The sequence below is a fragment of the Pseudonaja textilis genome, chromosome 1 (assembly GCF_049901715.1).
Source record: "Pseudonaja textilis isolate UNSWEBS1 chromosome 1, rPseTex1.2, whole genome shotgun sequence".
Taxonomy (NCBI): domain Eukaryota; kingdom Metazoa; phylum Chordata; class Lepidosauria; order Squamata; family Elapidae; genus Pseudonaja; species Pseudonaja textilis.
The window spans coordinates 276,294,486-276,309,723 of record NC_141990.1 but is presented as its reverse complement, the minus strand read 5'-3'; the positions used below and the strand labels follow the sequence as shown (position 1 = coordinate 276,309,723).

At 38.3% G+C, this 15,238-nt stretch overlaps 1 protein-coding gene across 1 annotated transcript in view; it reads right to left on the bottom strand.

Annotated features, from left to right (window-relative positions):
- Positions 1-13,098: 13,098 nt before the first annotated feature.
- The window catches only part of DPH6 (diphthamine biosynthesis 6), a 218,449-nt gene continuing 216,309 nt past the window's right edge, over positions 13,099-15,238 (bottom strand). The window contains exon 15 of the mRNA XM_026710609.2: positions 13,099-13,488. Coding sequence (XP_026566394.2) covers positions 13,370-13,488 — 119 coding nt within the window. The 3' untranslated portion in view covers positions 13,099-13,369. The remainder of the gene's footprint in view (positions 13,489-15,238) is intronic.

The following is a 15,238-nucleotide window of genomic DNA, read 5'->3' as shown; positions in this document are numbered from 1 at the left end:
ATTGGCTCCAGACACGATTGTCAGAGTGTCAGTTAGGTCCAGAAGAGGCCTTCTGTGAATAAAGACCTGCATCATGCTATTTCAGAAAATCTAACATTCTGGAGATCAATAGAAGGTCCAGAAAATTTCAGTGGAAATAATTGTAATTGGCAAAGATCACTTCTTTTTTCTTCCAAATGGAGGCCATCCTAGATCATGATACTTTTTCATATAGCAAAGATATAAAACTGAATCAAATTCAAACAATATGTGAAAATTTAATAAAATCAGCTCATGTTCTTCAGCATGAAAAGTTAAATGTACAGGTGAAACTTGAAAAATTAGAATATCGTGCAAAAGTTCATTTTTTTCAGTAATGCAACTTAAAAGGTGAAATTAATATATTAATATATAATTAATATATCATTACATGCAAAGCAAGATAGTTCAAGCCGTGATTTGTCATAATTGAGATAATTATGGCTTGCAGGTCATGAAAACCCCAAATCCACAATCTCAAAAAATTAGAATATTACATGCAATCAATAAAACAAGGAATGTACATAGAACAATATTGGACCTATGAAAAGTATAAGTATGCATATGTGCTTAGTACTTGGTTTGGGCTCCTTTTGCAGCAATTACTGCCTCAATGCGGCGTGGCATGGAAGCTATCAGCCTGTGGCATTGCTGAGGTGTTATGGAAGACCAGGATGTTTCAATAGTGGCTTTCAGCTCTTCTGCATTGTTTGGTCTCATGTCTCTCATCTTTCTCTTGGCAATGCCAAGAGATTCTCTATGGGGTTCAGGTCAGGCGACTTTGCTGGCCAATCAAGCACAGTAATCCCACGGTCATTGAACCAGGTTTTGGTGCTTTTGGCAGTGTGGGCAGGTGCCAAGTCCTGCTGGAAAATAAAGTCAGCATCCCCATAAAGCTCATCTGCGGAAGGAAGCATGAAGTGCTCCAAAATCTCCTGGTAGACGGCTGCATTGACCCTGGACTTAATGAAGCACAGTGGACCAACACCAGCAGATGACATGGCTCCTCAAATCAACACAGACTGTGGAAACTTCACACTGGACTTCAAGCACCTTGCAGTGTGTGCCTCTCCATTCTTCTTCCAGACTCTAGGTCCTTGGTTTCCAAAGGAGATGCAAAAGTTGCTCTCATCAGAAAAGAGGACTTTAGACTACTGAGCAACAGACCAGTTCTGTTTTTCTTTAGCGCAGGTAAGACACTTCTGACGTTGTTTGTTATTCAGGAGCGGCTTGACAAGAGGAATATGCACACATCTGTGTGTGGTGGCTCTTGATGCACTGACTCCAGCCTCAGTTCACTCCTTGTGAAAGTCCCCAACACTTTTGAATGGCCTTTTCCTGACAATCCTCTCCTGCGGTCATCCCTGCTGCTTGTGCACCTTTTTCTTCCACACTTTCCCCTTCCACATAACTTTCTATTAATGTACAGCACTTTGGGAACATCCAACTTCTTTTGCAATTACCTTTTGAGGCTTTCCCTCCTTATGGAGGGTGTCAGTGATGGTTTTCTGCACAACTGTCAGGTCAGCAGTCTTTCCCATGATTGTGATTCCTACTGAACCAGACTGAGAGACCATTTAAAGGCTCAGGTACCCTTTGCAGGTGTTATTGCTTAATTAGCTGATTAGAGTGGGACACTTTGAGCCTAGAATATTGAACCTTTTCACAATATGCTAATTTTCTGAGATTGTGGATTTGAGGTTTTCATGAGCTGTAAGCCATAATCATCTCAATTATGACAAATCACAGCATGAACTATCTTGCTTTGCATGTAATGAGTCTATCTCATATATTAGGTTCACCTTTTAAGTTGCATTACTGAAATAAATGAATTTTTGCACGATATTCTAATTTTTTGAGTTTCATCTATATATTCAAAGAGTAAACTTGTGGAGGTAGCACCTAGCATAGGCATTGAAGCTGACATTCATTATTACAGCCTTTTTTATTTTTAAAGGAAAATGGGATTTCACTACTGTAAATTAATAAAAGCTTATAGAAATATTGGCTGGCTGAATTGGTATTTTATTTTACCACTTAAAACTCCTGTTACAATATGGCTGGTATTCCCATTTTATTTCAATAGTCAAATTACAAAAATGTCACTGCTCAAGACACTTCTTTCTTTCAAAAAATCAGCAAATACCCCCTGCTCCAGGAAAGCATTTAATGATCCTTGTGGGAAATGGCAGGCAGAGAAATAAATGTTAGTTGTGTTATTCACAAATGAGAAATGTACAAGGTTACCTCAAAGGGAGCCCCTTAGGATGATTAAAAGCCAGGATCTGAAATTACCTAGTTTCACCACTGACAATATCTACTCTAAGGAATTGCCAACATACCTAATACTTATTCATAACCTCTCCCCACCCCCAGGTGAGTTGGGCTGAGAGAAAGAGAGATTAGCCCAAAGACCTCTGGCCAGGTTTCATGTCTAAGAGAGACTTAGTCTCCTGATTTCTAAGCCAACACTTTTAACAACTGCACCAATTGGCTCCCTTAAATTTCTTAATTGTATGAAATCAGATTAACAGATTAACTGGCTGTTAATCTGGCTGCCCGTGGGCCCGATGCATCAGGTGCAGGCCATGCCCATCCCGGCTCCACAAAGGCAAAAACATTGCGATATGTCATGATACGTCAGGTGATGTGATCGAGTTTGACACCTGTGAATTAACAGAATAACAGTTGGAAGGGACTTTAGAGGTCTTTCAGTCTAACTCCCTGCTCAAGCAGGAAATCATCTTGAATTAAATCTTGAATTTAAGCAATGGTGGATTATAAAGAACAGGAAGGGAAACAAATTAGAAGCAATACTAGCACAGAAATGACAAAAACAAGATTTCAAATCCATTGGTCAAATGAAAGATGGGTCTGTATATTTGTGATATACAGTACAGGTATATATAGTATACAGAGACTTTATCTCTCTCTCTCTCTCTGTGTATGTGTGAAAGTACTCTGGTACTAGGGTCATTACTGAAAAAGATCTTTAAATAAAAATACTGTGGAATTGCCCAATTATATATTTATGTTTAAAAGAAATGGCTCTCAAAAAGCTAACTAAAAAGAAGGAAGAATGGTATGAAACGAACAATAAACATCCATCTATGCCAACTGACGGGAGGGAGCCATCATTCAGAGGAATGTGTCATTAAAAATGGGGCATTTGCAACTAACAGAAGGACTCATTTCTCAGGTATTTGGTTTGTTTTTGTAAATTAAATTTTAAAATATGTCAAAAATATTCAGCGTTCAGATGAAAAAAGAAAGTTTTCAATACAAGCTTTCAAGAGCTCAGTCTGTAGCTTGAATGCTTAAGTAATACATCAACACTGGCTAGCCTGCCAAAAACCAAAAAAATATAAGGAAAGACAACATAAATTAGTAAATTGTCAACTCTTCTTAATATGAATTGCAAGTGCCAGACATAGTTACAATAGTAAGAATAGGATTCCTAAAAATAAATGCTAAATTCTTACCAGAAAGCCCAGAACCGTTCCCCTTAAACTAGGTTTATGGAAGTAACCTCCACCTTGAGATGCCACTGGTCACTAGGACATTTTCCATCTCTCAAAATGCCAATATGCATCCAGGGAACTATTACAGTGCAAAAGAGAAGCCTTGATTAGACCAGTGCATTCATTTATCTGAGACAAAAAGATATATTTTGATAGATTCTGGCACATCTGTGAAATAGTGGGTTGAGGGAAATATTCTTCAACTTTCTTCAGTTCCCCTCTTCCAACTAGGAGATAGTCTGTTGCTAGTACTTGCAAGCCATCCAAAACTTGGAAAGATGCCTTTGGTGCAGCAAATCAGATTTTGATATGCTTCCCTAAAAATATGGAGAGTAGCCAGGAGATCAAAAGCCCTTATTTTAAATACTTTGGCATTAACTTTTATTTTATATAGCAGTATTTCTCAACCTTAACAATGTGTGGACTTCAACTCCTAGAATTCCCCAGCCCAGCATTCTGAGAATTGAAGTCCACATAACTTAAAATTACCAAGGCTGAGAAGCACTGCTATATAGGAATACTGGCTGTGACAGCTTTGTGCCATCATGGCAGGTTCTGACCAGTTCTGGAGAACTGGTAGCGGAAATTTTGAGTAGTTTGGAGAATCAGCAAATACCACCTCAGACTGGAGATTTTACAGTATCCTTACTCTGCCACGCCCACCAAGCCACGCCCACAGAACCGGTAGTAAAATTTTTTGAATCCCACCACTGCATCATAGCCATGTGGATTTTATAGGATTTGTAGCACAGATCACTTCTTTTTTTTCTTCCAATTGGATGAACCTGTAAATGAGGATCTAATACTTGGTCCATCTTAGATCATGAGAGCACAGAAGTGATCGCTGTGGCCAAATCATAAATTTAAATCCTCTTAAAAAAAAGATTTCCTCTTTTTTTTAACTTCCTTTGTTGCAATTAGAGATTTATTCTGCAAACTTGTGTGTGCCTAATTAGAAGTCATTTTCACAGAGTTCCATGAGATTTACTGCCAGTAAGCATGCACAGGAATGTAGGTTTAAATACCTTGAGAGAACACTTCAAAGTTAGAGGGAGTTTATTTGGGCGTGTTGATTATTACATTAATTCATCCCCACATAACATTAAGACAATCTTTACTTAATTTCCCTCTCTTGAGGACTGCAAAATGAAAGGAGAGAAGAACAGAGACTGAAATATAAATCAAGTTATAAACTACTCTTTCCTCATGCTTGCAGTGCAACCTGGAAATCCTTGCATTCATGCTGGGTAACTCCCCATACGAATTACTGTAAATTTTCCTGTGTGTTCATAAAATCAAAGAAACTGGAACAAAACTTAACACTGTTTATTTTAAAAGAACTGTATTCAGAACTCAAATTCTATTGTGGCATACATATTTGTACTTCTCAGATCAAAACTTCTCTATAAATTTCTATTTTATTTCATAACTTTTTTTGTGGGGGGGGGGAAGTCTTAAAAAGATTCAAAACATTTTAAATATTACATTTTTATCAATTATTTAAACTGCTCTCTACCCAGAGCTGATTACAATGAGATTGAGTCACCAGGCTTCAGTAATGAATGTTTTCTTAACAAATGTTAAATTATTTCCTTCTGTTATGTAAGGCTTGGATTTCTTTGTGAAACTCTATCCACTTTCATAACACTATTGAACAAATTGCTTGTTTCTATTTAAAAACTCAGTAAGCCTGACTGATATATTACAGGGAACATCTGTGAAAAGTTTTAAAGAGAAACAGTGTCATGAGCTTTTCAAAAAGATTATTATCTTTTGATGTATCAAAAGATATACTCTTTCAACTAACTTAAGGGAGTGGTAGGTAAAAGCAGTGAAATTGTGCAAATCAGTGTATACTTATTCAGAACTGAAATAAATCAGACTCACTTGGAGGGAAGCATATGTATAGGCACCTAGTCTAACATGTCCTTTCTTTTCTTAGAAGTCTGCATTGACTTTTTAGAAGGACTGAAACCCAAATAATAAGACAACACATACAGACTTGCAAAGAAACTCATTTTTGCCATAGCAAAGGTTACCTATGTATTTCATACTATTACATGTAGTAACAGGCCAGCATTGTAACATTGATTGTGCTTCCTATTCTACTTCTTTCATATTCACGTGAATTTTAATGGTGTCATAGACATTTTCATAAACCTCCTCAAGCAACATTTTCCTTTCTGTGCTTTGGTAACAGATCTAACTTATCTCTATCAAGATCTTCCTGTTCATTCTCTACATCTCCTCCCCTTCCTTATTGTTAGAATCTTAAAATAGTAATTTTTAATGTTAAATGGCATATGATTGGTTTAGGACGCAGGTGTCAAACTTGCCGCGTCACATTGCTGTCATGTGACATATCGTGACGGTTTTTCGTTCGCAGAACTGGGATGGGCCTGCGTGTGACACCTCTGGCCTGTGGGCTGCCACACACCCCTGATTTAGGAGAAGAAAAGCCTTTGTTGGCTTAAATTGTTTACATTTGGAATGGACTGTGTTGGTTTGCAACTCTGCATTTTTGGGGTTGGATTGAGGGGAGAAACACAATATTACAATGCTTTCAGGCCTTTAGATGTTGGTGCTGGTGGTGATGAATTTTTATTCCCTCTCATGACCTGGGACTACAGGAACTATATCCAATTCTTTATGCTTTCCAATATCTAAATAAATCAATGGGAGAAATTAATTTAACATTCAAACAGCCTGTAACACTACTCATTTTCATCTATGAATCACGGGGACCTCTGGAGACTCTGAATAATTGTCTCAAGATTATCTAGCTGAAAATTAACCTAATACATTGGAATAAATAAATATACTTACCTGGCTAATACACTTGTATATTTCTTTCTCTTTCATATTCATGAATATAACAGGAAGCTCTATATTGCCCCAGTTTAATGGTACAACTAAAAATGCTGCAACTAGAGTTCATTTCATAACCTCAGAGTAACATCCGGAATCTCAGACCTTTTGCAAAAGAGTACATTTCTTCTACATTAGCAGTGATTTAGTTTGAGAGAAGCAATCCTGGGATAAAAAGTAACTATGTTCTTCTTTTATTTCTCTCAATGTCAGTACAGGTCCTTGACTTATGACCACAATTGAGCCCAAGATTTCTGTTGTTAAGCAAGACATTTGTTAAGTGAATTTTGCCCCAGTTTACAACTTCTCTTGCCACAGTTGTTAAGTGAATCACTGCAGTTGTTAATAACAAGGTTGTTAAGTGAATCTGGCTTCCCCATTGATTTTGCTTGCCAGAAAGTCACACAAATGGATCATCCAGGGATACTGTGGCCGTCATAAATATGAACCAGTCGCCAAGCATCTGAATTTTGATCAGATGACCATGGGGATGCTGCAACGGTTGTGTGAAAAATCGTAAGTTCCTTTTTTCAGTGCCATTGTAATTTCAAATGGTCACTAAATGAATTGTTGTAAGTTGAGGACTACCTTCGTTTTGTGCTATTGGTAGAGTCTCCAGATGTAAACAGCTTGTCATTAAACCAGGGGTGTCCAACTTTGGCAACTTTAAGATTTGTGGGTTTCAACTCCCAAAATTCCCCAGCTGGCCTTGCTCACTGGGGAATTCTGAGAGTTGAAATCCACGAATCTTAAAGTTGCTAATATTGAACACCCCTGCATTAAACGGTTTCTTATTACAGAAATGGATATGGCTGTATAATGCATCTTGCATTTTTTTCAATAACATGTGTGAGCCAACTGACTCAAGTCTAATCTTCATTTCATTTTTATATAGCAATTCATTTGTGGACAATTTTGGTAACAAATGCTGGATGAAAGTGTGAGATTATAACAAATAATAATACTGTATCATACTCAGAATCATTTTACTAACCAAAACATACTAAGCCATAGAAAGAGTAATAAGAGTGATAAATTTGAAAGATTAAATAGTTTGGTCACAAGTATTAATTAGTAATTAACAAGAAAAAGATCTGTATTAAATAAGCATTCTGAGTGTCTTATGGACTGTTTAGTTGGTGAGATGCAAAGCAGGGAAAACTGGTTTGCAATAATATGAGTATAATCAGTTTTTCAATATTTTATTATTATAGCTAATCTTAATAAAAGTAGTTTTAGCTTTCTTTTGGTCTACCTAGAACAGGCTTGTCAAAGTGGAGGCCTGTGGGCCAGATGGGTCACATGCAGGCCACACCCACTCCAGCTCCGCAAAGGCAAAAAGTTGTGATATGTCACATGACATGATTGAGTTCGACACCTGTGACCTAGAAGGACTAACAGTCTGATTATGATGAATCTTCTATTATAGTTCAGTGAACATGGGAGGTATCTGTCTCAATTTTTTATAAACATTGTGTCAGCTGCCACCTCATGCTTGCGCTTCACTTTCGCTTGGTGCCAGTCTGCCATGAACTTGAGGAAGACTGGATGGAAAGAGGGAGATTTCAAGGGAAATGTAAAGTTCACTTTATCTCCCTGAGATGTGGCTTCAAGGTCAACCAGCTGGGAATGGAACACAGGTCATACTAACCTACACTTGAATTACCATCAAGCTGTTATCAACTCATAGTGAGTACACAGACAGCTTTTCTCCGGGACGATCTGACCTCAACCTCTGCCTTCAAATCTTCCAGTAGTGTACCCATCATCATTGTAATTGAGTCTACCCACCTTGATGCTGGTCATTTTTTCTTCTCCATCTCTCCCAGCATTATAGACTTCACAAGAAAGCTTGGTCTTCACATAATGTGTCCAACATATGATGATTTGAGCTTGGTTATTTGTATCTTGAATGAGAGCTCCAGACTGATTAGTTCTATGATCCATTAAGTTTGTTTGGCTTCCTCAGTAGCCTTTTATAACACCAAAATTCAAAAGCACCAGTTTACTATCACTCCCATAAAATGTGACAGGGAAAACTATTGTCTGGATGATTCTAATCTTTGTAGCAATGGCTACATCATGGGAACCTGAATAACCTTCCAAAAGTCTTCATTATTACCTTGCTATTCTGCAGTGTATTTACTTACTGGTCCATTTATTGTTGATAGTCAATTCTAAAACCCCCCAGAAACTATCCACTATTTCAGCATCATTTCCAATTCCAAAACTGGTTCCTGTATCAGTTATTGTCGTATGACTGCTCTTCTTTTCCTTATTTCACTAATAATTAAAACTATCTTATCCCTGTTTTAAGTAGTTACCAATCTTTATTTTCAACAAAAGATTCTCCCATGAGCTGTTCAGAGCATCCCGTAGTTTGTCTGACAAACACTATACAGAAGCCTGATGATGACAGATGAGATTCTGCCGAAATGTTGCTACAACTTTAAAAGCACAACTATAATGACGTGGGAAAATACCTGAACAAAGCTGAATACCATACATGTAAGCACCCGCGAAAACTTAAGAAAACACATATACATACATACATACATACATACATATAACATAAGAAAGCTTAAGAAAACATACATATATAAAACATATATATATAAAACACATATATATAAAACACACATATATAAAACACACACACACCACACACACACACACACACATATATATGGATAGATTAGATATAGATATATATAACACACACACACACACACACACACACACACACACACACACACACATATATATATATATATATATATATATATATATATATATATATATATATATATATATATATAAAGTTTTCCAGGTACTTACATGTATGGTATTCAGCTTTGTTCGGGTATTTTTCCACGTCATTATAGTTGTGCTTTTAAAGTTGTAGCTACGTTTCGGCAGAATCTCATCTGTCATCATCAGGCTTGTGTATTGTGTTCGTTTGTGAGTCAGACTTTCACAGCCATTTCAGTTTTAAATTTGGGGCTAGCCTACTGCTGTGCCAGAATGGTTTTTTCTTCATCCTGATTGGTTGGGAGTCTTGGTCTGTGTTTATTGGTCTTGGAGTTTGCTGTGTTCTTCTTGATTGGTGTTTCTAATATCTTCTGCCTGTTTTGTGGCTTTTTTTGTCTTGATTGGCTGCAACATTGTGTGTGTTCCTGTATTGGAGGCTTTTAGTGCAGCTTAGCTCCGAGTAAATGGACGGCTATCATTTATTAGGAAGCTAGGTTTCATCTGGGTGCCTGGTTGGGGTGTGTCTGAGCTGGAGGTATCAGGGCATCAGAAAAGGTGACGTCCTTATGTCCATAGATCTGACAGAGGCGCACTTACATATTCCTATTTGGCCTTCCCACTATAAATTTCTACAATTCTGTTATAATAACCACCATTTCGAATGTGTGGCTCTTCCTTTCAGACTAGCATCTTCCCCCAGAACCTTCACAAAGGTTCTCGCAGCTCTTGCTGCTCATCTCCAAGGTATACGACTTCAGTGTTACCTTGATATATTAATTTTGTCATCTTCTGTTCATCAAGCACTCAGAGATACTCAGACCACATTACAATCCCTACAACAACATGGGTTCTCAATCAATCGGAAAAAGAGTCAATTAACACCATCAACTCAATTAATCTATCTGGGGGCAATCATAGATACGGTGGAAGGCAAATTTTTCCTGCCACCAGATAGACAAAACAGCATCCATCAATTAGTTAAGGAGATCAGACTTCAAAAAAGGGTACCTCTAGCTGACCTATCAAGATTGTTAGGCAAGATGATCTCATGTATATCTATTATTCCTTGGGCCCACCTCCACACTAGATTCCTCCAGTGGTTCCTGCTCCCGTACCAGCTGGCTGAAGCAACTCCAAATACAAGGTCAAGGTTCCATCAAAGGTCCTCATATCTCTCCACTGGTGGACCAGACCAGTCATAAACAGAGGTTGTCTCTTCAAAGAGCCTCACAGACTTACCATCACCACCAATGCCAGCCTGTTTGGATGGGGAGCTCACTTTCAATCGCTCATAGCCAAAGGCTGATGGTCCTCCATAGAACAGTCATGCAACATAAACTGGCTGGAGCTTCGAGTAGTACACCTGGCTCTCCGCACCTTCCTTCCACAGGTACGCAATCAACACATACTAATATTGACTGACAACGTAACAGCAAAAGCTCACATAAACAAACAGGGGGGCACACAGTCAAAACTCCTCATGCGGGAAGCAGAGCGCTTGTTTCATTGGGCGGAGAGCAACCTACTTTCTATCAGAGCAAAGCACATTTGGGGACTGTCGAATACACAGGCAGACTGGCTAAGCAGGGCCACGATCAATCAATCGGAGTGGTGCCTCCATCTGACCCTGTTTCAAGAGGCGGTCAGGACATTTGGACAGCCAGTGGTAGACCTGTTCGCTTCCCCCCTCAATGCTCAGCTTCCGAGATTTTTTTTTCCAGGTACCCCTCTCAAGGAGCAGAGAACTTCAATGTGCTCCACTGCCATTGGCCCCCGGGACTTCTGTATGCATTCCTGCAACTTCCACTGCTTCCCAAGGTCATCCAGAAGCTGCTAGACGAGAGGGCGGAGCTGCTTCTAGTAGCTCCTTACTGGCCCAGATGGCCGTGGTTTTCAGACCTCTGCAGTCTATCCATATCAACATCATGGAGAATTCCACCAGACAGGGTCTTGCTAACCCAGGGACCCTTTCAACATCCGGACCCTCAATGGTTGCACCTGACCGTCTGGAGGTTGAGTGGAGTCATCTGAAGAGTGAAAAGTTTTCCAACAGAGTTATCGCCACAATCCAAGCCATGAGATGCCTCTCAACAACTCACATTTACAATGCCATGTGGTCCAGTTTCTGCAAATGGTATACCAAGTCTCAATTTGATTCCATCTCTTCATCTGTGGCTCAAATCCTAGAGTTCTTACAAGAGGGGCTTGACAAGGGATTATCACCTAATATGTTGAAAAGACAGGTGGCGGCCTTGGCGTCAGTTATCACTTGTGAAGGTCTACTATCTCATTCCCATCACCCATGCATACGGAGTTTCCTTCGAGGAGCCACAAATTTATGCCTGCCAGCGGTTCACCGTTATCCCACCTGGGACCTTAACAAGGTCCTTCTTGCACTCATTAAGTGCCCTTTTGAATGCTTAAAATCATCAAATCTCCAATTTCTGATGTGTAAAGTAGTTTTCCTCGTAGCGATCACTTCCGCTCACTGTATTTTGGAATTTGCAGCTTTGTCGATCAGACAAGATCTTTGTGTCTTCCATTATGACTGGGTGGTCCTTTATCCTGATCCTATGTTTATACCCAAAATTAACTTGGCTTTACATAGGGCACAAGAGCTGATACTTCCTAATTTTTGTCCCAGACCATCCCAAGGGTTGGAACTACAATAACATTGGCTTGATGTGAGGTGAGCATTGCAAATATATATTCACCGCACAGCGACTTTCAGAAAAATGGAAGCGTTATTTGTGTCGTTTCAGCCCAACAGTCAGGGATGCAAGGTCTCATCTTCTACAATAGGCCGTTGGCTACGGGCTGTGATAGCTAAAACGTTTCAGACTCAATCACGACAGGTGCCCAGGAGCATAACAGTTCATTCAACAAGGAGCGCCACAACATCAGCAGTGTGGGCTACACAAGCACCAATAACTGAAATTTGTCGAGTCGCAACCTGGGCCTCTCCATTGCCCTTCATTAGGCATTATAAAATAGATGTGTTTGCATCCACTGAGGCCTCCTTTGGCAGAAAAGTTCTGCAATGGGTCCACAGGGACCAGGAGGATTCCAAGCCAGAAAGAGTCCCTCCCGTAGGATGGTATGTCCCACTACTGGATGCTCTGAACAGCTCATGGGAGAAAGGGCGTTGGTACTTACCTGACACGCCTGTTCTCTTTGAGCTGTGAAGAGCATCCAGCCCCACGCTTTTTCCATCTGGTGGGATCCTGTTTCGGCCAACGAACTGTTAGGACATTGAGGATGAGGGTGTTTATTTCACTCATCTTTGCTAAAACTGGGGAATGCTGGGGAGGAGTCCCGGGGAGGAGGAGGAGCGTTCCACAAATTAAGCCTAGCCTAGACATGCAGAGACTACATTTGCAGAAGTTGATTAAAAAAACAAGTGTGTGTGTGTGTATGTGTGTATGCCTGCCAAATTCTTTATACATGTCCAAACCACATCATATTAAAGCACATTGTATTTATATGCAAAGCTCTTTTCCAACAGGAGTGTAACCCAAGTATGCATAACAAAAGAGTACTTGTAGAGCAGAAAGCTTTACAAGGTATAGTTTGAAGCCCAATTCCCCAACTTACAAAATAAGTCTTTAATTTGGCAAACATTTGCAGGAGTTGATTAAAACAAAAGAGAGAAGGTTTTTTAAAAAAACAAATACATAGAATCCTGCTCAAGATAATTCACTGCAAGTGCCACACAAAAATGATGGCCTCAGCAACAAGTCATTTATATTTGATTCATAAATCGAAGATTAACTTCATTTTAAGAAAACTCTTGCATATATTTCATAGAAGTTAAACATATTTATAGGTACATATTGGAAATATATTGAATGTTTGCTCTAAATTATTGCAATATATAAGTATAAAAAGAGACATTTTAAAAACTTTATCTAATGAGATATCTGTAGAAACCACATCAAAACAATGAATCATAATTTTGAATTTAATATGAAAAATACAATGATTCTAGAGAATTCTAGAATTACAGGCATTATTTCTGAATTCTCTGTCAGAAGGCAGCTAGAAAAAATTGTTCACAAATATTCTAAGTTTAAATGTACTTATTAATATCAGATAATACACAGTGTAGTTAATAATAACCCCATCAATAACTCCGCTATTGATGTTTTCTTGTTCGTGATGGATATTTTCTTGTTCATGATGGAATATATGTTAAAATGTGAGATCCTTAGTTACTGGCTGAGCCAACATGCTATGTGAATAATTTTACTCCCAGGCAAGTCCACTACAGGTACCATAATTAAAGCTGGTGCTTTTTGGCCCATTTGTTCTTCAAGGTGTCCTTGGAGTCCTACAATATAAACAAGAGATGCAATAACACTTTTCTATTCATTCACACTTTCAACATTTCATAGACAAACAAATCATATTATACACAACTTAATTTCAAGTAATTAAGACTGCATCTCTATATATGAATATGACCCATCCAATCAAGTGAGATCTGATTCTTTAAATAGGCATATGTCCAGGATAACCAGATAATAAATGGTGCCAAGATAGATGTTTATGAAGATAAGCTTAGTAGTTCATGATCAAGAGGACGACTGGGACTATTGCTGAATCTGAGCTGTTCAATTATGGATTATTTGCTAATATGAATATAAATGATTGGGAATAGTATTTCTCAGCTTCAACAACTTTAAAATGAGTGGGCTTCAGCTTCCAGAATTTCTCAACTAGTTGAAGTCTGAACATCTTAAAATTGTTGAGGTTGAAACCCCTTGTCCTCTGTTCTTGCTTCTGCCTTGGGACAGGCAGATTGCAAAGAAAGTACATGATAATCAAATTTCGTTTTTCCTCAGATGTTTCAGATTGTTCAGATTTCTGTAATTACTTTACAAACATGGATGCTTGTAATATCATATATGGAATTTATTATTAATTTGATTTCTATGGAAATGCTGCATAGTGCTTGGAGAATGGGATATATTTTTCAACGATTTCAGTAAAAAATAAATTGCCACTAGAGCTCAATTCATTTGTGCAAAATGCAAAAAAATGCAAAAAAACCAAAAGAAAACAACACTATGCATCATCAAATAATTGTTGACTCCTAGTGATCACATAGATTTTCTCCATAATGACCTGTCCCTAGCCTAGTCTTTCAAGAGTACATCCAGCATCATGTAACTGAGTTCATTCTCCTTGCTGCAGGTCATTATCTTCTTTTTACTTCCTAACCTCTTCTATAATTGCAATCAGTCTTGCAAGATTCTGTTATTATAACCTATCTCAACAAATATACTTCTTGTCTTATTGGATGTATTATTTATTGATTGATTTATATTTATTGGCTGCTCAACTCCAGAAGACTGGAGTTGACTTTGGATGGTGAGTTGATTTTCTGATCCTGAGTATGTTTTACGTATTCTCCTTCTTATATGCAACAGAATGGAGTTGTTGCTTATGAATACTTTCTTGCTTGTCTGTGTTTCTTATGAATACTATCTTGCTTCTCAGGACTTAAATAATGTTTCAGTCCCTGTTGCCTAGGTAATGGTTATTGCATATTTCTGTTAAGCGCATTTCCTCAGTATAATATAATAGGTTCCAAAAGTGATACTGTCCTTATACAGATACTCTTCCTCTTCGGTGGGATTTGAGTCATGCTACATTATTCCTCACCACTGCAGCCTGAGACTCCCTAATTATTATTTTTTTTGCTAGCCATTATGCCTCTTACTCTCCAGTTCTTTTCTACAACACTACAGTATCCTGCACACAGTACAGAGCAGTGGTTGTAATGCTGAACAGTAATCTCATGGTTAGTTTTTTGGGAGCTGGGGAAAAAGGCATTATTTTGTTGTTTTTATTATTAGCTTAATGTTAACTCGTACAAAGGAGCAACAAAAGCTTCTCTTAATAGTATGTAACACACGCACACACAGAATTTCCTGTTTTTTTTCACAATGCTTTCAAAACAGGTCTACTCTGAAATAAATGCCACTGGATTTAGGAGGCAAAATATTATTTTCTCCCATTATCTATAGGTTGTGAACAATTTGTGTAGCATTTTTACACTGATTTTAGCTTTGTAA